At 36.3% G+C, this 22,497-nt stretch overlaps 1 protein-coding gene across 1 annotated transcript; it reads left to right on the top strand.

Moving 5' to 3' along the window:
* Nucleotides 1–24: 24 nt before the first annotated feature.
* LOC106163259 (intraflagellar transport protein 122 homolog) lies at nt 25–22,386 on the top strand. The gene is made up of 28 exons (XM_087016050.1): nt 25–205; nt 1,363–1,593; nt 3,432–3,508; nt 4,001–4,134; nt 4,400–4,479; nt 8,484–8,559; nt 9,066–9,257; nt 9,541–9,679; nt 10,565–10,623; nt 10,800–10,943; nt 11,253–11,390; nt 11,716–11,880; nt 12,117–12,236; nt 14,220–14,338; nt 15,148–15,301; nt 15,663–15,824; nt 16,141–16,307; nt 16,574–16,745; nt 17,074–17,176; nt 17,453–17,593; nt 18,145–18,242; nt 18,418–18,518; nt 18,872–19,037; nt 19,443–19,554; nt 19,775–19,903; nt 20,224–20,303; nt 20,656–20,820; nt 21,238–22,386. The coding sequence occupies exons 1-28, from the start codon at nt 147–149 to the stop codon at nt 21,316–21,318; spliced, it is 3,564 nt and encodes a 1,187-aa protein (XP_086872176.1). The 5' UTR covers nt 25–146; the 3' UTR covers nt 21,319–22,386.
* Nucleotides 22,387–22,497: the final 111 nt, after the last annotated feature.

Genomic DNA, 22,497 nt, shown 5'->3' with positions numbered 1-22,497 from the left:
ACGAATAAAGTAGTAGGAATCGCTGTAAAATTATACTTGGTCTTTAAATTTTTTATCCACATCTCGTCAAATCTCGTATCCAAGTGAAGATACCATCCGCTCCAGATTCCAATGTAGAGAAGCCAACCGGTTGTAAACATTTCAAAATGCGAGCTGTTCCAACTTGGGTGGACAAGGTTCATGACAGGGATAAAGTAGAACAATGGTGATTACAACTTCAAGAGTGATCTCGTGCTTTAAAACTGCACGTTAACTTTTTTTCTGAACGAATGCTTGTCACTGTTGACAGTGTCGTTCAACTTACTATACTCCTCACTTTTACTAGTTTTAGTCGGGGTTTTGGTTTGCTCCAGTTTCCGTTCTCTGCTGTCTAGCAAACTACAAAGATGCTAGACATATTTGCTACCATGGTACCTTTGTCGAGAATTTTAACTTTATAAACACCTCGGAGAGAAGTATAATTTTGCAAATGAACTTTTTAAAGAAGTTCATTCATCAGTACTTGTACCTAGCACGAAGTTTCCTGCATTTGCACAGATTTTTACAGTCCAAGGGTTGGTTGACAATGAAACTATTGTACCAGGTAGTTCATATTAACTCTGGGGACTCTTGCTGAGTGCAATCACATATATAGATTAACACGCCTCTTTCTGGCATTGAGTAGAAGACAACAAAGTGAGTCTCAGTAAATGCCAAATTGACACAAAGTAACACCCTAATGTTGCTTTGAACATCAAAATAACTTGCCATTTGGATTCCGCACCCCAAATCATATTAACTCTTGAAATCAATAGATGTTTATCTGCAAAGGAGAAACATTTTTGCAGCCTCTAATTTAATACGTAAATATAGAAAAGAAAGCTGCAAAAATATTTCTATACAGATCAGCAGACAAATATTGTATTGCACTCAAGACTATTGTAATTTGCTGTGCAGAATCCAAAAAGCGAGTTATTTTTTTTGTGATAAAAGTAATATTAAGGTGCCATTTCGGTGTTTAGTGAGACCTAAGAAAAGCTTTTGATTATACAAGTATGTTAGAAACAAAAGGAGGAAAGGTCTAACAATCATGTAGGTCAAGCAACTTCATTGTACAGGATCCTGCACTTAAGCTTATTTCCTGGCAGGAATCAATGTTGTTTCGTTATTTACCTATATACAATTTGTTCCAATTTGTTTTCCTGTTTGAAAATAACCCTAAATATTTTTTTACAGCAAAGCCTCTTATGTTTCCATGAAAACGACGAAAACATCTTTACCAAATTTTTTTTGTTACTGAAAAAACAAACTCAGTCAAGCATTTTGAGGCTATTATTATTAACTGAATAATATAATAACATGTTATAATAAAACTATTTTCAGTATATGGGACCTTTGCTTCAAACCTGATGGGAGTCAGATCATCGTAGCAGCTGGCAATCGTGTCCTTGTGTACGACACCAACGATGGCACCCTCATTCAGCCCTTAAAAGGCCACAAAGACACAGTCTACTGTGTGGCTTATGCCAAGGATGGGAAGAGATTTGCATCGGGCTCTGCAGACAAGAGCGTCATCATCTGGACTAACAAGTTAGAAGGGATACTGAAATACCAGTGAGTGTTAGAAAGATGGAATTTGTTGTGACCAGCTCTTACTGAGTTTTAAGTAATGAACGGTCTGTTTGCTATGTACAACAGTTGCTTTAACGTTAAAATGCCTCTAGTTTTTCTCATTTTACTTCTTTTATATCAGAACCAATTTTTTTTCATTAAATGTTATTAATAATGGTATATTTTCTGCAGATATAATGAGATATAAATATATAATTCAGTGTATTATATGGCAATGGGATTTGTTTCCAGCCCTGTTGTACTGTGTACAAATCATGGTGTGGTTGCGTCGTGACAGCAGCTTGTGGCTTTGTGTTCATTGGGCAGCTGGGGACTTGCACATATTTCAGGTTATAACCCCTAGTATCGTCTTCCAACAATAATTTTGTGCCAATAAATGACGTCAGGTTGGAACAGTTTTCAGGACTTTGGCTGTCTTATGCAAGGGTTCATATCCTCACGTGCTTTTTTCGTGATTATATCATGTAGTACATGGGGACAAGTGTTATCAAGGCCTAACTGATTATCCTGGGTCTGGGCATCATGTACTGCAATAGCTGCCCCCATGCTGTATGCTAGTAGAATTTTATCAGGGCCAGTAAGATCTTACTGGTCACCATTTCTGCTTAAGGCCACTGCATTTTTTTGTTTCTGCTGAAAGCTTTTAAGTTTTTGGCTCTGATTTCCAGGGGAGGTATGTAGGGCCCCCAGATTTGCTTTAGTCTGTTGCCCATAAAGGACTTTCTCTTGGATATATAAGGTGCAAAAAGGTTATAGATGGGGAAAAGCACCATGCTTATGTAATGGGTCACTTTTGAAATTTAATATGGAAGAACATTTTCTTGCATAACATGCATTCTGTAATGGCAGCATTGTTGTTTATATTTCTTTATAATTTATGAATGATGTATGGTGACCGTGTGTCAACAATGTTTTTGTAGAGGGAGCTGTAATTATAATTACTCATCTCAACTGAACTTTTATCTAAACAGACTTTTCTTCTTTTGTGATTTTTAGTTTTGATGGTTGTTCAAACGAAAAACAATACCTTTGTATACTCCCAGCTCAGAAATTCAACGCCAAAGCCCTTTTCATTATTCTTTCTTTCACCATCAAGGGGTGAAAATTTTCAGGATTGTGTCTGATTTCAGGATTTTCAGTCTTCATTTTTGATCTTTTTTTTTTCGTGATGTAAATGCCATGATAATTTTTTTCTCGTGGTGTAAATGCAATGAGAAATTGCAATAGACATTTTCAGGATTTTCAGTTTTTACAACTTTCACCCATGCACCATTAGTTCACAGTTTGAACTTGTGTCCATTACTTAAAACCTGCATCAAGTGCTTTGGCATTTTTTAAAGATAAATATTAATGAAAAAGGGCATGCAGCACCAATGGCTGGACAGAGGAGACCTTTGACATGCCCCAAGCCCTCGCGAATGACCATCAGATGTGTGGTCAGATGGATCACTGTCTGACACAGCTGCGCCCCTGTGACCCTGGGGGATCGTGGGATAGTTTAGATTAGATTAAATTATATTGAAGAATATTCATTTAAATTAGATTCATACTTTTTATGTTGTCGAAGGTTTCATCTTAAATTTGATTATAATATAGTATCTCAGCTTTCTCATGCAAGACGAGAACAAGTAGAGTTTGCCAATAGCTTCATTTGTGACCAACACAGATGAAATTTAGTCAAAACCTTCATCAAGATTTGCAAAAGATTAGTCATCTAATTTTCAAAAATATTTTTCAATATAACTATTTACAGAGTTAATGAAATCATTTCCTTAAGTAACATTACATAAACGTTAAAAAATTTATTTATTTTTCTCCAGACACAATGATGCTATCCAGTGTTTGGCCTACAATCCCCTGACACACCAGTTAGCCAGCTGCGCACAAACAGACTTTGGTGAGAATTTCTTTACACTTCAACAAAATGGAACTTTTTTATGTCCTTCCTTAATCTGAGCTTTTTTGAAAGCATTGCATAATTTATTCGTTAAAATCAGAATTTCTGTGTCAGTTTCTAATCTGAATTTTCCATAAACTGCACTTAATTGATTGAATTAATATTTTCATGGTAAAATTTTAACCCAAACTTTCTTGAATCTTTAAAAAATTTATAGACTTTTCTATTTCAGTTTGTCTCATGAATGTTTATGAATCAGAAACCACACTTCTGTTTGGATGAAATTTAGTTAAAATCAGTTTTTACCATTTATCATAGTGTAATGATTTCTAGTTCAAATTCTGGGGCTGATTATACATAACTCTTTCACTTGGTAGAAATAAAGAATTCTGTGCTATTCTTTCACTTGGTAGAAATAAAGAATTCCGTGCTATTCTTTCACTTGGTAGAAATAAAGAATTCTGTTCCATTCTTTCACTTGTTATTCCCCAGGGCTCTGGTCACCAGAGCAGAAGTCTGTGTCCAAACACAAGGTGGGCAGTCGGATCACCTGCTGTGGCTGGACCAATGATGGACAGTACTTTGCCATTGGGATGTACAATGGAGTTATAAGTATTAGAAATAAGGTGAGAGAGAGAGAGAGAGAGAGAGAGAGAGGTTGGGGGGGGGGGGGGGGGGCGGCCCAAATTCAAAAGCTTGCAAGATTTAAGATGACAGTTTTTCAGTATCTGCATAACTTTTCAACCATTAAAAAAAATTAAATGTTACTGTCATTGTAAGTGTTTCATGTTTCACGGAAGAAGAAATAATTTATTGAACAAGTGGTTCAGAGAAATAAAAAAAAAACAAACTTTTTGGAACTTAAGACAGTTACCATATATTATATTTCAGACTGGAGAAGACAAAGTGAAGATAGAGCGCCCAGGTGCCGCCATGTCCCCTGTCTGGTCTCTGGAGTGGAACCCTTCCAAGTAGGTCATAAAAAAATACATTAATGGAAATCATCTGTAGAGGTCATGACTCGAGGCCTTTTTCACAGAGAGCTGTAGTTTTATGTATTGCACCAGTATATTGCCTTGTTTTGGGCCGTCTCAGATAATTTTCATATTATTGTACCACCAGCGTAGGCGCTGGCGGTACACATGGTTTTAGTCCCGACCCGTATGTTCCGCCGGCTCCTGCGGCTCCGCCGCCAAGTCACCGTTACCGCTTCTCCTCCTAGACGGTAAGGGCCTCCATACCCATCTCTTGGATTTAGGTCACCTATAATCTCAACTCGTTCCACGTAAAATTTGGGCTTTGTCGGTATTGGGGTCTAGGTGTGGCACTCATTGCAATGCACCCTTGTCCAAAAATGGCAAAATTAAATGCTAATTATCTCCCCTACAGAAGGAATTATGGGAAAAATGTCTACAGACAGCTTTCCAAAAGTCATATGTGTAGATTTCAAATATGCCCTTGGATTTGACCTTTGACCTTTATTTTAAGGTCAAACGGGCCAAAATTTTCAAAAAAACAAAATTTTTGCCGAAAAAAAAAATTATTTGCGGTCTTATTCAGACACCACACAGACTTAACTAATAATATTAATGGAAAGTGTTACCCTTCAGGTCATCTTTCATCTCCGTGAATTTGGGGTCAATCGGTGCATTTTCACGGGAGTAGCGGCCATAAGATATCGAAACTGAAAACTGTCTCTAATTCGGGAACCGTTAATGCTAGACACCCATTCTTTTTTGCATTTTGTAGAGCATGTAAAGCCCAACCCTGGAGGTGGTCTCCGTTTTTTTGTATTCCATACGGTTTTCGAGTTACGCTGTATCAAAAAGTACATATTGGTGGTGAAAGCAAAATGTGCAGTACGGTAATGGATAATAAATTTTGAACTCCGGAAAAATAAAACATAAGGCTTGGCAAAGCAGACAACTTGTGGTCAAAAATGACATTATTTCATCAAATTTGAACATCTGGAACTTCAGAGCACCTCCCATTTCAAGAATTTTGACCAAAATGACCTTTTCTTTATTTTAATTAATTTTTTCTGTAGGAAATATATGGCACATTATGGTAACTCCAAAATTATAACATTTAGTCCCTTATATCTCCAAAACTGGCAGAGATACGTCCATAGTTACTATTGAAGTTGAATAGGAAGACATATACTGGCAATCTAAATGTGACCTTAAAATTGACCTTTGACCTACTTTTCACCATGAACTGAACTTTGCAAATTTTGCTTCCCTTTTATCTCCAAAACTGGCAGAGATAGGTCCATAGTTACTATTGAACTTGAACAGGAAGTCATTTACTGGCAATCTACATGTGACCTTAAAATTGACCTTTGACCTACTTTTCACCATGAACTGAACTTTGCAAATTTTGATTCCCTTTTATCTCCAAAACTGGCAGAGATAGGTCCATAGTCTCTATTGAAGTTGAATAGGAAGTCATATACTGGCAATCTAAAAGTGACCTTAAAATTGACCTTTGACCTACTATTCACCATGAACTGAACTTTGCATAGTTTGCTTCCCCTTTATCTCCAAAACTGGCAGAGATAGGTCCATAGTTACTATTGAACGTGAATAGGAAGTCATATACTGGCAATCTAAGTGTGACCTTGAAATTGACCTTTGACCTACTTATTATCATGAACTGAACTCTGCTAATTTCTTTCTCTTTTAACTCCAAACCTGGCAGAGATAGGCCCATAGTTACTATTGAAGTTGAATAGGAAGTCATATACTGGCAATTTACTGTGACCTTGGAATTGACCTTTGACCTACCTTGCGATGAACTTAACTTTGATTGTACCATTTTTAGTAATATATATATTTTTTGCATATTTTGAAAATTCTTGTTGATTGCATTTTTACAGCTTGTCTAGCACAAGACTGGTGGCTGTGTTCTTTATTTTGTATATGTGGGGGTCTATATGAATGTGCTTGCTCCAGCTGGTGGTACAATATTCGGAGGCGGTATCGCCTCTCTGATCCCCTAGTTATTATATATATATGCAGTTTATGATAGTCTTGGCTTATGCAAGCAGTAGCATTGCTTTAGTATATAAAGTAACTGAAAAATTGGAGCTGAAGTTAAATTTTAATCACAACAATGATTGATTTTAGTTTAAAAAATGACTTAAATGATTTTTTTTTTGTATTTAATGAATGTCATTTTACCATAAATGTGGCAAATATCTGCTAGAACAAGTCCTTACTCTTGTAATTAACAAAATGGAAACTTGATGAAAATGCATCATTTGAACAGGGTTTGAAATGTTGTGAGAGCATTAGTGCATTTGAAACAGAAACAGAATCAAAGGTAATATAAAAATGTTACTTTGATTGAAGACAATCCAAATGCCATGGACACAAAAGGGAAAGCCAGCCATTTCCAGTGATAATGTCTCGTGTAATTTGGTTTGAACGATCACTTATGATCATTAATGAGGGAGATTTATGAAATATTAGGTCAGGAAAAGGTCATTTTTTCCAGACAGACGAGAGATTACAGTTAGGACAGATATTTATCTTCAAATTAGGTTATTTATTGACTGGCGGGGCTTGTGACAGGTCAGCTCAGACATCTGGGCTTGTCCACTTCTATGTAATTGTCACCTGTTAGCCTGGGCTCATTCAGATATTATTATAAGTCACCATTTTTCATGCCACTCACATTGCTTATGCACCGTGTAAGTGAAAACTTCCCCACCATGTTCTGTCAGCAAAAGAAAAAAGATCTCTGCCCAATATTTTTTCAACTGTCTCTAGACTGATATCATAAATTTGAGAACATTTGTCTCTCAGCTGGATGTGTAATAATTTTAACTACAAAAAAAAAAAAGGTTAAGGGATTTTTTCTAGGTATGTTTGTGATATTATTCTTGAAAACTGTTAATAGACTGCCATTATCCAGCAACTAATAAAAGTAAAATTAAAGTTCAAAAGTTTTGATAAAACAAAACAAATTGCTTGTATTATGTTAGTCTACTGCATTGACGTCTTCACATTTGATGCCGCTGGACTTCAGTTGTTTTGATTTACACGATTCGGAAGCAGTTTTATGAACACAATGCTTGCTTTGTTACCACACATCTTTATTCTTTTTTACTAGTGACATTTATCAGAGGTAATGCTGTTTTTTTTTTTTTTTTTTTTTTTTTTTTGCATGACTTTTGTCTTAATTTCTAAAATCCTGAACAACTTTTAACATACAACCCATTGTGTAAAGTTCTGATTGTAGTGTATTTATATTTTAAGTATTTCTTCTTATTTTGATTTTGATGATTCAGAAATAGCGTGAAGTCTATTTGAAGAAACTTTGATTCTTTGGTTAATTGGTGAGGGTACTCTACTTCTTGCTGAGAAGTGAAATAAAATGACAGTGTTTCTTTTAATGTATTTATTGACTGATTTATTAGTTCATTTGACTATTTTTATGTTATTATTGGTTAATATATTTCTGTTAGATGACTGACTTGATATTGTTATAATCATATATGATATTATCATGACCACTGGCAGATTCAAGAAGGTAAAAGATATGCGATTCCCTTTCCCAAAGATTTTGGAAAATGTGAAAATTTTCCCAAAACAAGGCATCCCACCCCCCCCCCCCCACCCCCACCCCCACACACACACACACATACGTGCACAGTGCCCTCCCTAACAAAATTCTGAATCTGTCAGTGGGCATGAAATGTTGTGCATTTTATTTATTTATTTATTTATTTATTTATTTATTTATTTATTTATTATAGAAAATAATCCAAGCAAAGTGCATGATTTTACAAATTTTGAACCATAGGATAAGAAAAAATTTTAAAAAGTATTTGCTAATTACATAACATTTCAACAGAATAAAATGTCATTTAAAATAATTGCACAAAGGCAGAAAAGTACCTATGTTAAAAACAATGAAAAAAAAAAAGGTTTACGTCTTTTATTTGTATGACTTATGTTTTTGTTTTCAGAGATGAGGCATTTGACATCCTGACCGTAGCAGATTGGGGCGGTCAACTTTCATTCTATCAACTCTCTGGAAAACAGGTGAGGTGATATTTGGATACATGATTACATGGTTAATCTAATACCATCACGCAGATGAGGTTAAAATGATCTAGTGGGCTAATTGTGAATTACAACAAATTTCAAGGAAGTCCTGGGTCTTAAAGTTAAAATGACGCAATGCTATGTATTTGATCTGTTTGTATATTAGTACATTGCATGTTGTTGTATATACTGAGCTGTTAGAGAAGTTGAGAAAACAATATTTGCTAACTATATCTAGCACTACAAGAGGGAACACCTCCATCAAAGAAAAAGACAATACAAATTCTTTTAAAAATATAAGGAAACCTGGTTTCAGTGGTAATTGAAAAAAAAACTTTCATTCCTGAATAGCTTTCTATCCTGAAATTTTAATCTGTATTTGAAACTTGACACCTCATACTTCAGAGTTCTGTAGTGGAACTTCCTTGTGGGTTCTTAAATGAAAGATGACTCTAGAAGTATTTTTTTCATGGTAAATTAATTGTGGTTCCCTTTGATATCAGATTGGTAAGGATCGCCACCTGGAGTACGACCCCTGCTGCGTCAGCTGGTTCTCTAAAGGGGAGTACGTGGTGATTGGGGGCTCCAACAAACAGGTGTCCCTTCACACTAAAGAGGGGGTCAAACTGGGCACCATTGGAGAGCAGAATTCCTGGGTCTGGTGTTGTAGGGTGCGACCAGACTCCAATTATGTGGTAAGGAGAAATTTAACATTCAGTTGTAATTGAATTTATGTACAAGGTTGTTACTGAATTTATGTACAAATCCCATCCTCTGCCGCCATGGTGTGTCAAAAGCAATGGCCATACTGATACAGCCATGTTTTATGTAAGGCCTGACTCACTGGCAGTTTAGGTTCGATTTTCATGAACAAATCCAATGGGTTCCCACACACCCCTGAGTTGGGAGGGGGGCACTCTCCATGAAACAACCTCATTTTGAATCAGATTAGAAATTATTGTTGGTGATTTGTTTCAGGCCATAGGGTGTCAGGATGGTACGATAGCGTACTACCAGCTAATCTTCAGCACCGTCCATGGACTGTACAAAGACAGGTATGCCTACAGGGACAACATGACTGATGTCATCATACAGCATCTTATCACAGACCAGAAAGGTAGGTGGAAGTAACACTGCCGGATTCACTCTTGTATTGGAGCCTCTTGTTATGATTTATAGGTGAAATATAAGAAAGTATTTGAGCACATATTTGGCAAGTTTAAACGGTGTGTGTGCATGTGTGTGTGTGTGTGTGTGTGTGTGTGTGTGTGTGTGTGTGTGTGTGTGTGTGTGTGTGTGTGTGTGTGTGTTTTGAAACGACAGGAGGTTATGCCTTTTACAAACCTAGGTAAAGTGCGCTGTCAACTTAAAAATCTAGTTGAAGTGAGCTGTCAACTTACACACTTATCTAAAGTGACCTGTCCAATTTTCTTTTATATTCAAAGATCCCAGAACACTAGATCCAGATTCCAAAAGTAAATCTTCATTATATAAGTCAATATTACATTGAAATGTGTTGCAGTTTTAAGTATTTTTTTTACTGTTGAACAATTATATGATTTCTAAAAATGTTTGAAAAATATACTAAATTAATCCAGTTTTACCATAATGAAAAACTATTAATTAATTAGTTATTTATTCCTATTTTTGTTCTTATTATTAAGACATTCTTTTTGTTTACTCTTCATAATACCAATGTAATATGTTTTGAGATTGGATAACATGTATTTAAAAGATTTTCTTTTGTTATAAAACTTAAAAGTTAAGCATTTTGTATTAAGTGTTTGTGTCATGTTTTGTTGGAATGAGTATTTACAACAAACTGTGTGTTCTTGAGACATAATGAGTTTTCTGCACTGCCACATAAAACTAGATTAAAAGAAAATATTTAAATGTACATACTTTAAATCACTTTTTTAGATATTATATAATTTGTTACTGGATCATTATTTTGTAGTTCACTTACTTTTTTCTCATTATTTTACTGTTTTTACTGTTGCAGTTCGCATCAAGTGTAGAGACTTGGTAAAGAAGATAGCCATCTACAGACACAGACTTGCAGTAAGTGGACTTCAGGGCTCCATATCAATGCCTGTGTCACTTAGGCTGAATAATAGTAGTACATATACTAAAAATAATGATAATTTGCTTAAGAATACCAGGCATTTGATGAATAACAATATGTTCAGCAGTGACAGCATCCTGACAAAATATCATGCAATGTTACTTTCTTTTAGGTGCAACTCCCAGACAAGATAGTGGTCTATGAGCTGTACTCGGATGACTCTGCTGACATGCACTACAGGATAAAGGAGAAAATCAACAAGAAGTTTGACTGCAATCTCCTGGTGGTCTGCTCTCAGCACATCATTCTGTGTCAGGTAAGCAGGGAAACGCCCTGAGTTTCAGAGGTTGCTTGAAACGGTAGAAGGTAGTTGTTGAGGTGAGTTTCCCATAGCTACTGAAATTCAGGGGGTTTGGAGGTATCTGATGTTAGATATATATTCTTTGGATATAAACCACCCTTGGTTCGTTCTTGCTTAGTGAAATTTAGCAAAATGCTAAACAATAACATGCTCTAATTTGGCTAAGGAAAATGTAAGTTTATCATTGATAAAGTGCAAATTTTGATTGAGCCAAGAAAGCATCTGCACTCTCCACCTAAAAATTCATGCTGTTTGATATTTCAGGAGAAAAGACTCCAGTGCTTGAACTTCAAAGGAATAAAGGAGCGGGAGTGGATCATGGAGTCGCTAATTCGTTACATCAAGGTGATAGGGGGGCCACCTGGTAGAGAGGGCTTACTAGTAGGACTGAAGAATGGACAGGTAACCCATATTAAACTTATACATGATTTTTTAAAAATCTAATTCTGAATTTACAATTATCTTAAGCACTAGCAAATGCTTGCTAATGTATTTTGAAATCAGAAGTCAAGTCCTGACTGCCCTTGAAATTTTAAATTTATGTACTTGATCACTTCTGCAGTATTGTATTTGTTTACAACAAAGCTTTTTCAGCAAATAATAATAAAGTTGATAATGATAATAATAAAAATGGGATTTTTCATATTATTCCTGATTATGGGGAAAAAATAACATTTTGATAAATACCATAACAAACAATACACCCAATTTTCCTTGTACCCCCCAGATTATGAAGATATTTGTGGACAATCCATTCCCCATAGTTCTGCTGAAGCAGGCCACCTCTGTGCGCTGTCTGGACATGAGTGCGAGCCGCACCAAGCTGGCTGTGGTGGACGAACACAGCACCTGTCTGGTGTACGATGTCAACACCAAGGAACTGCTGTTTCAGGTATGTATTGTAGTGTGTGTGTACAAGGGGTTATAATTTTGCTTATGTGTACAAGTGTATGTGTGCTTGTTTGTATTCGCTTTTTACCCAGCCTTTATTTAATTCATTTTTATTTTTTTGTTATGCATATGTTGATATTTCTCATCTCTTGTATGCGCCATTAAACATAGTTACAAATGACAACACTGAAAACGAAAAGATTCATGACTGTCACCCGTTCATTTCCCAAATTCCAGGAGCCCAATGCCAACAGTGTTGCTTGGAACACACAGAACGAGGACATGCTGTGTTTCAGTGGCTCTGGCCTGCTGAACATCAAGGCCAGCAACTTCCCCATACACCAACAGAAACTACAGGTAATGTCACCAGGGGAAGGGGGAGTTATGTGTAGGGGGAGCTGTAATGATGATAGATATAGGACCAATGTGTATGATTCTGACACATCTGGAGATAAACGTGCACATTTGTATATAGGACATTATGTTCCCTAGTAGTACCCAGTTGTTAGTATTATTACGAATTGTACTTGAAACCTTTCTCCTCTTAACTTTTAACTTGACTGCTTTTGTTAATATAGATGACTTATCTAGTATGCACTAATAAGCCACCTAACTTTTTTTATTCAAGTAATGATAACATTCTTTATTCCTAAAGCTGCTTTCAGACACAGATGTAAGGACTGGTTTCCATCTAGATAATATCACCAATTGACTGTAACTCAAAGAGTTCACAGCCCAGCAATTTGCTGCTTAGTGACTTTATTAGCAGGTTCTATTATAATTTTTTTAATTAATTGATACATTAATTTTGTGATTGGGGGGGAGGGGGGGGGGCACCATCATCTCCATCTCCCCTGGGTATAAAATGCCTTACTAACTAGAAAAAAATATATGCGGATGTCTGGTGATGCTGTTTAGATCCAAATCGATCCAAGCCTTACTCTGTCTGAATGTGCCATAAGTTCTATAAGTGTGTGCATGTACTGACTTCATAACCTTTCTCTTCCTGCAGTTCCCTCTGGTAAGTTAACTGGTCAGTTCACACAAGGCCTGAAGACTGGAGATTGGGTATACTCACGTTATCAGACCACCAGCTTGATATCCCAGAGATCCCCAGTAAATCTCAGACATCTGAATCCCTGGAAAGTTGTTAGTTAATCTGACCATTATAATAATGATTTTCTGGGGTTTTAGGTGTATGAGATCTTACGTGATCTTTGTTATGTGGTTGTTCAATAATGAAAGTTGGACCAATCCCAGTTTAATATAGACCTTGTATGAACGACCTACACACATGGGTAAATTAAACAGGCTCTGCACAGCTTAACACCCACACTCACTTATCAAGTCTTTAAAAAAACATCAACTTATTTTAAATTTTCCAATGGCAGGAAGTATTTTAACTCTAGTTCTATTTAATACAATGTTTATGAAGGGACTCTTGTGATTTTATTGTTCTCACTGCTTCAGTCTCTTGCGTATTGACAGGCATGTTTGACATAGAATGCAAATCAGATAATGTCTTGGGTAACCAGATTTGATTATTTCACCAAAGAATGGCTCACAGAGTGGCTTCTGCTCACAGAATGCATCTGCTTGGTGATATAAACAGCTGTGGGAAAAGATTGGGGAATCGGTGCTTTGGAATTTATAGACTTATGTCAATCTACCGCTGGCAAGCACGAGTTGATATTAAGAACTGTTTTGTTGAGTTTTGTATATGACTAAGACGGTTTTTTTTTTTTTTTTCAAGAAGAACACGGAGAATTCACTAGCTTGGTCACGTAATGTGTTTCTGTTTATGTGCTCGTATATTATATACTGGTGAATAAGTTACAGTAAATATTTAGTTTACTTATTGTCTGGTACGGATTGCTTGCATTGCTAGATGGCAGGCTGGTTGGTTCATGGATCACTTTCATTATATTGTAATGATGTTGCTATATATATATACTTTTCGTGAGTTCAGTGGTTTAAGTGATAGTTCATGTGATTATCCTTCTTTTTGTCCAACATTTTTATGCATTGCATTTATTTTTTAAAACATGAACACCAGCAATGTCATGTGCCCTACATGGAATGGAATGTAAATCAACCCGTATTTTTGGGGACACATATCTAACAACTTTATAGCTACAAAAATTGTTCTCTGTCAAGTTTAGATTCTTATGCAAATGTTGATATATGTTATCTATGTAAAATAATTATGAGTCAGAATTCATAGAATTAAGACAGCTGTCCATGCTATATTTCTTGTTCTCATGCAGACACTCTATCATGTCATCTGCTGACTTTGAACTTGACCTTAATTTGACCATAACCTTGACCTTGCTATTTCAGGGTTTTGTCGTGGGTTTCAGTGGGTCCAAAATCTTCTGCCTCCATGTGTATGCCATGTCATCAGTGGAGGTGCCCCAGTCTGCACCTATGTACCAATATCTGGAGAAGAAACTCTTCAAGTAAGGCTGTATTCCCAGAGCTTTTAGATCGATCTATCCCCGCGGGGAGTCTCACTAGATTACTGTCAAATAATCCGGCTTAAATGTCTGTCCCGCCTACTACAAGCTGTAAGGGGGTAATTAACTTTCGTGTCTGCCCGGCTGACAGCTATTTAGCGTGAACCCCCAGGGAGTTAGGTCGATCTAAAGTAGATCGATCTAATCTCTGGAAATGGGGTCCAAGAATGTATGATATGTATACATCATGAGTCAATGAGAGATTTACGAGATATACATGTGTGTGAGTGGACGTCATGTACATCTTGCTGGTTGTTGAATTTCAAAAAGGACATTTTTCGTAACCCTGAGATATTAGGCTTTGTTCACATGGAAAGTCTATTTTCTAAAAATCTATTTTCTATTTGCGGTATATCTTGTGATCACGGTATGTGCCCTGAATATCCCCCAGCTTAATTACTTTCAGCGCAAGCCAGTTACTATAAGTTACTGTAAGTAACTGGCTCGTGCTGCCAGTAATTATGCCGCGGGATATTCAGGGCACATACCGTGATCATAAGATACTGCGAATAGAAAATAGATTTTTAGAAAATAGACTTTCCATGTGAACGAAGCCTTAGGATCTTTTGAATGGGGACTTCTATTCATATTCCTGGCAGGTGTATACAGTGTTGCATGCCTTGGTGTCACAGAAATCAATACGAAGCATATTTTGGCTTACAATTAATTGCTTTTTAAAAAAGGGGGCATTTCTCATGACCTTCAGGATAACAAGTATCTTTTTAACAGGGATATTTCTTACCCAATTTCAGGCAGGCGTATGATGTGGCCTGCCTGGGTGTAACTGACCAGGACTGGGCAGCTCTGGCCCACGAGGCAATGGAGGGGTTGGATTTTGATACGGCCAAGAAAGCCTTCATCAGGGTCAGGGAGCTGAGATATTTAGAGCTGCTTCACAGCATTGAGGTTAGTTTGGGTTTGTTTATTTATTTGATTGTTTGTTTGTTTTGTTTGATCATTTATTTATTTATGAACAAAAATTTGGTTGTTTCACATTTTATTGTATTATTGAATTGAAATGACATGACCATAGCATCATCCGAAGCCATGATACAAAAATGATCATATCAAGTGAGCATTTATACAGATTTTGAGTTACGCCAATTTTTGTGTGCATATCTGCAGACAACAGCAAAGAGATAAATATTATCTGGTTCAGTGAACAGAATAAATATGGAATTGAATTTGGAATTGATGCATGGAATAATGGGTGGAATCTTATTTAACCACAAACTTCAGTTTTTTAATAGAGATACATTCGTTTCAGGAGAGGCGCAGGCGTGGGGAGACAGACAACCACCTGTTCCTTGCTGACTTCTATGCTTACCAAGGCAAATTTGGAGAGGCCGCCAAACTGTATAAGAGAGCAGGGCAGGAGGGCAAGGCCATGAACATGTATACTGATCTGAGGATGTTTGAGTATGCCAAGGTAATCACATGGTTTTTGTGTAAAGACCGTCTCTAAGTGAGCAAATAAGAATCCCTCATTTCTACCAGTGTGATAAAACAGTTTTAAGTGGGATCTATTTGTGAAATGTGTACATATTTTCCATTAACACTACTTGTGTACATTTTTATGTATAAGCTTATTTTTATGTAATGTAGGGTCTTTTCTTTGTAGAAGTTGTTGGCTCATTTATAATGCCACCTCTTGCAGGAGCTTGTTATTTGTTTATTTGATCATTTGTTTGATTATTTATTTGCTTATTTTTGTATAATGCATCCTATTATTTCTCCCCACACAGGAGTTTGTAGGCTCTGGAGACCCTGCAGACAGGAAGATGTTGATCACGAAGCAGGCAGACTGGGCCAAGAACATCAATGAACCCAAGGCTGCTGCCGAGATGTACATCTCTGCTGGCGAGTACCTCAAAGCCATTGATATCATTGGAGACAACGGATGGGCAGACATGTATGTATTGTGTTTCAATTTATTTCAAAAGCCTAGTCTTTTTTAAGTTTTGGTAATCTTTTAAAATTTTATTAATTTTTGTGAAAAACATTAATGTTTTATGAAATACACCATAGAAGAATTAATTATTATCTGACCAAAAAACATACTTCAGCTGCACTTGCAAAACCAACTATTGAAAATTCACATTCAGAGCCAGCAGTCGATTAAATAATGCATGTTCAAAGCTGATATGTTAATAAGAAATACATGTTCCCATTCCCCAGGATGATAGACGTGGCCAGGAAGCTGGACAAGGCTGACCGCCAGGCTCTGCTCTTGTGCGCAGACTACCTGAAGAAGATGGAGCAGTATGCCTATGCCGCGGAGTGTTACCACAAGATGGGGGACTCCAAGGCCTTGATGGAGCTACACGTGGAGGCTAGACACTGGGATGAGGTACATGTGCATGTGTGTTTGTATATGTGTATGTATGACAGAGGTGGGATGTGTGTTATGCTGGGAGAGGCTGTGGGTGCAGTATGTGCATGTTGATGCATGTGTGTGTGTGGATTCGCAAATGTTGGTGACTGCATGTGTCTGACACTTTTATACGACTGTGTATTTGTAAATGAACATTAAATTGTGTTTCCTTTTGGTTCTATACGCCTGTTTATTCAGATATACTTTTTTGTCTATCAATCATTAAAAGTACTTTAGATATAAACATGAATTATCATGTGCAGAATCTTGTCCATCTGCATTTATTTTGTTAATTTTCTCTCAGGCATTTGCACTAGTGGAGAAGCACCCAGAGTTCAGAAATGACGTGTACATTCCATATGCACAGTGGCTGGCAGAGAACGATAGGTTTGAGGAAGCACAGCAAGGTATGCATCTCATAGACATTTCATCTTATAGTGTGACTTGTCTTGACATAACTTGTCGTGTCAGAACAGTTGAGATTTTTGTGTTAATGGCTCATAAGTTTTATCTTTATGTATTATAATTGGTTAACAGGCAGGACTGGCTTAGAGGTTAGAGACAAAAAAATAAATAAAACTCCACCTGATTTTTCTTATAATCTCTTATAATTGATCAAATTTAATTGATTTTTGAGACAAAAAGTGTGAAAGTTGTAAAATGTCTATGTTTTCTTCTCACAGCATTCCATAAGGCAGGTATGCAGGGGGAGGCAGTCAGAGTGTTGGAGCAGCTTACCCACAATGCCGTGTGTGAGAACAGGTTCAATGATGCTGGGTACTACTTCTGGAAGCTGTCAATGCAGTGTCTGGACATAGCTGGAGGTAGGAAGAATTGTTCTCAACAGAGTTTCTTTCTGTCTTTTTGTCTGCTCAATAAAATTCAATCAATTTCTAGTCTCCAGTTATACGCTTACTTAGTTTATATACTTGATGCTATGGAACTGCAAGTACTTGATATTATTTTCAGCGGTTTCTTGCTTTCTATGCGTCTTTGCATCAGGCCTTATTTTTTACTCATAGTTTTTATTTTTAAATGATTTATTTTGGTAAATAGGTCATTTCCTTTTGTGAGTTTCATTTTAAGCTGTGTGTGGGTGTTTGTTCATGTGTAGCTGCTTGTGTGTGTAGTGAAATCTGACATTTTGATGAAAAGAAAACTATTTTTACTACACAGCTTTGAGATACTGCATTCATCCCCATCAATAAACTGAAATTATAACTTTTTCTACAGTATAGATGAGCTTTACATGCTATATGAATCGGTCATTTATTGTAATAAGACAGCCTAGTGAATGTTTACACTATAAATATTCAAGAAATAATTGTTGTCATTTTATTGTACATTATATTTTTAGTTATATATTTATTTACAGAAGAGCCAGAAAAGAGAGGGGAAATGCTTCAGAAATTTCATGACTTTCAGAGGAAAGCTGACATGTACTATGTCTACCATTCCATTCAAAGATATACAGTAAGTAACTGAAGGCAGTGAATTGATTGTCCTCCTTTTGCAGTGACAATTCATATCCTAATATAATAACATTACTGTGCTTCAAGAAAAACCAAACAAATGTTCATGTGTAACATTGAGTTTACATATTTAAATACATACTGCCAAGTGCTTGTATTGTTATTGTAATTTCCAGGACGAGCCGTTCACGTCCCATCTCCCAGAAGCTCTGTTCAACATGTCCCGCTACCTGCTACACTGCATGATAGATGGGATGCCGCACGGGGTCTCCAAGGTGTATCCTTTACTACTAACATTAGTAGAATAATGTACTGGCACCCATTTCACAAAATAACTTAAGTCAGCTTCCCTGACTAAGAACTTGGTTATCAACGTTACATGGTCACATCCACACATCTCACCCTATCAGGAACAGTGTTATAGCACTTTCATGAAAATCCTAGCCAACTAAGTCGGGTAACTGACCTAAGATTTTGTGAAAAATCTGCTATGCTGAAAGATATTGAAATGTAGGGATTGATAGTGTAATGCAAAAATCTTTTGTGTCTAGAAAAATCTAAGCTAGGAAAGTGCTTAAATATTTTTCAAGTAAAACCTTCAGGTTATCTTTTCTTGACTGTCAACCTCAGTGCTGCCCTCTATGCCCTAGCCAAGCAGAGCAAGTCACTGGGGGCTTTCAAGGTGGCCAGGTATGCCTTTGAAAAACTTCAGGCTCTGAGAATTCCTAGTCGATTCCAGGAGTCCATTGACCTGGGCAGCGTGACAATCAGATCGAAACCTTTCCATGATGCTGAGGTGAGTAAGAAATGGTTTATAGCAATCAGCGCACTATATACCTTTTTGTAGCAAAATATTGGAATCTACAAACCCATTTTCAAGTTTTCTATATGTTTTAATTGTTGCAAGTGGAGTTCACCAGTCTTTATCTCTGTTAAAAAAAATATTTTAAAATTTGGAATTCAAGAATGAGTTTAAAGACCATAATTTGTTTCAATGGTCTTTGATAAAATGTTGATAAAGAGAAACATCTCGAAATTTTCACCAATTTTTTTTAGCTTTGTAAAGGCCCAGAACTCACTGTATGTCTTGAAGCAGCATATATTTCATTTGTGTATTTAATGAATTTATTCTGTGACAGTGTGTGTAAATTTATATTTCTGTTTTAACAAATTAAAATTTTGGATTTGTTTCATGTTTCAGGAGCTACTGCCAATGTGTTACCGTTGCTCTACAACCAACCCTCTGCTCAATAACCATGGCAACCACTGTATAAACTGCAAACAGACTTTTGTTCATTCCTTTGTGTCATTTGGTGAGTAGATCACAGGTTGAAGCCGCCTTCAGCCTAATGCTGTCATATAAAGTTATTAAATTTTAATACCAGAGTTTAAAAGAAAAATCATTTTCATAAAGCAATCTTATAACACCTAAACCTTGTATCTTGTGTTCTCTTAAAGAAGTCCTACCTTTGGTAAAGTTTATCTCAGAAGATGGCATCTGAGATGATATTTTGTTTTTATTTTCTATTACAGAGGTCCTGCCTCTGGTAGAGTTTATTCTGGAGGATGGCATCACAGACGAGGAAGCTGTCCAGATGATCGGCACAGGAGTATTCAGGAGGAAGAAGAAGGAAGACAGCTGGCAAGAAAGTAGAATGGGCAGTATCCTTGAATTCACAAAGAAAATAAAATATTGCATGGAATGAATGGAAAATTATAGATAATATAGCTATAGAAATAAAGTATATCACATGTTGATTTGATCAATTCACTTTTCAAAAAAAAAAATCATAAAATAACATAACACTTTCAGGATATAAGTTAGGCAAAAGCATACAAGGGGGAAGAAATATTGACATAGACTTATTGTGGTTCTGTAGTTAATACTCTTAATATTTTATTACAAATATATTATTAAGCACCCTTATGTTTTAATAAGTTGTAATTTGCATCACCAGTAAAATCTTTAACTCACATGTAAGATTCCGAGGCCTTGCGACTGGACGATGATCCTGAAGATGATGATGAAGATCCTTTTACCCAGAGGTTGATGTCATTTGAGGTATGTTGCATGTAACAGAGGTTTGCAAAAGACATATAGACAAAAAAAGTCAGATGGTGGTAGCCAGGAAATGCTAATTTGGTGCCGTTACCATGCAAGAAAAATTTATTTCAAGATACTAAAGGTCTTATTCAACTTCATTTTCATTCCAGCAAGGAGGGCAGGAGTTTGTACCAGTGTTGGTACATATCCAGGAGTTGGCTTCATCTCTCTTATCCTCTTATTTTTTTATTCTATATGATATCATTGTCATTCCAGCAAGGGGGGGGGGGTTGTATCTGTGGTGGTACCTATGCAGTAGTTGGCTGCGTCTCTGTTTTTCTTATTCTGTATGATATCATTGTCATTGCAGCAAGGAGGGCAGGAGTTCGTACCAGTGGTAGTCAACAAGAGCGTCCTTCAGTCCATGTCCAAGAGGGACGTGGTGGTCCTGGAGTGGCCAAAACCTCTCCGCTACCAGTTCTTTAGATCTCTGATGCCAGATGTGTCCATTACCAAATGTTCATCTTGTAATAAGGTAGGTTTGTGGTGTGAAACTTAGGTTTCTTGACATGTCCATCACCAAAATTGTTCATTTTGTGTTGTAATTTCTTCATTTACTGATTAAACCAGTCTTATATTTGTAGCAGACATGTCTAAAAAATAAAAAAAAACTCTCCAGGTGCTATTTTATGTGGTGTCAGGTTAATGTTTACTTTGTGTGCACTAAATTGTAATGAAAAGGTTTTGAAGACCAATCTCCTCCCTCCCTCTCTTATTCACTCACTCACTCTCTCTCTCTCTCTCTCTCAATAAAGATGTTTAACAACCAAGTATCCTCCACCTTGAAGTGCCTACATAAATCATTTTATAAGGACACTATGGTGATATTATGACTTTGTGCCTTGGAACAGGCTTGACTGAAATTCAACTTTAAAAACTTTTTGTTTTTCAGTTGTTCCATACAGATGACTATGAGCTGCTAGTACTACAAAAAGGCCATTGTCCTTTCTGTCGAAAACCTGTAGAAGATTGAGGAAAGAAGGTCACTGCATAAGACATCGTTGATAATGAAAACCAGTCAGACTTTGAGAAAGTTGCCTCTAACTTAACAAAGTGCAAAAATAGGAATCAAGGCGGCTGGGAGAGTTGCACAGATGTATATATGAATTAAAGAAAAGAGTATATATATATATATTATGGTATATTTTATTGTTTGAGTTCCAGGATAAATGGAATTGATATTGTATGTCTGATTTCATTGTTGTAAGTCTTAGACTTTATTGAACTGTCATTTGTACAGTTCCTGACACAGGATGTTTATAAATTCTACAAACCTCTTGGTTACATGCTTCTCTGTTGAATGCAGTGGAACACATATCACAACTGGCTCCACTAAGTCAAATTATTTGTTCACAAATATTCTAATGCTGCTAGAAAGCAGTGCAATCAATTTTAACAAAACATTTTGCTGTGATGTAGTGTTATCCAAGGCTGTTTCCATGATGCAGAGGAATCTTTATTTTATCTATGTAATTATTATTTTTCTTTTTGCCAAATTCCACGATTATGTGATATAGATGTGTCTGGAAAACCCCTTGTTGCGTATCTTGAGAATTTTGTTGAGAGGAATCTCATCTATTGATAGCAGCTTGTATTGGAAGCTGCTCAAAACTTGTATTCCATCCAAAACTTTTTGTGAATTGTATTTTTTTTTTTTTTTGTCCTCTCCTTTAAGCAGGTGTCAAGTTTTCTCAAAGTATTATGTACTTAAATATTTGTTACCAACCATATTGTTAATGTATAGCAAACGAGGATTTACTTGAAAAGTTTCAAACTAAGATTTCCGTCCAGATTTTTAGTCAAGATAAACAGATTGAGATATAAGCTGCCTGCACTTCATGTTCAGGTAAAAACTAATTTAATTTGAATTAATTGACACAAAGGTATTTTTTTCCCATTTTACTTTCCCATCATTTGATTTGAAATTTTTATTACCTTTGTTTTGTAAATTTTAACTTGTGTACTGTACAATTTATAGTGAAATGTTTTTACTGTATAATAAATTGGTATTTTCCTAAATTAAGCTACCTGGTACAAGTGTCCTCCTTACTTTTTTCAGTTGATCCCATGGACGTATGCTTACGTTTTTAACAAGCTGCTCATCCTTTCTTTTCTTTTTTAATTTCATTGACATGGGTTTATAAGTGTAGTG

This window comes from Lingula anatina, chromosome 6, assembly GCF_051362555.1.
Source record: "Lingula anatina isolate TDL-2025a chromosome 6, LinAna3.0, whole genome shotgun sequence".
Lineage (NCBI taxonomy): Eukaryota > Metazoa > Brachiopoda > Lingulata > Lingulida > Lingulidae > Lingula > Lingula anatina.
The sequence above is the reverse complement of the archived record's forward strand: the minus strand, read 5'-3'. Positions and strand labels throughout refer to the sequence as shown.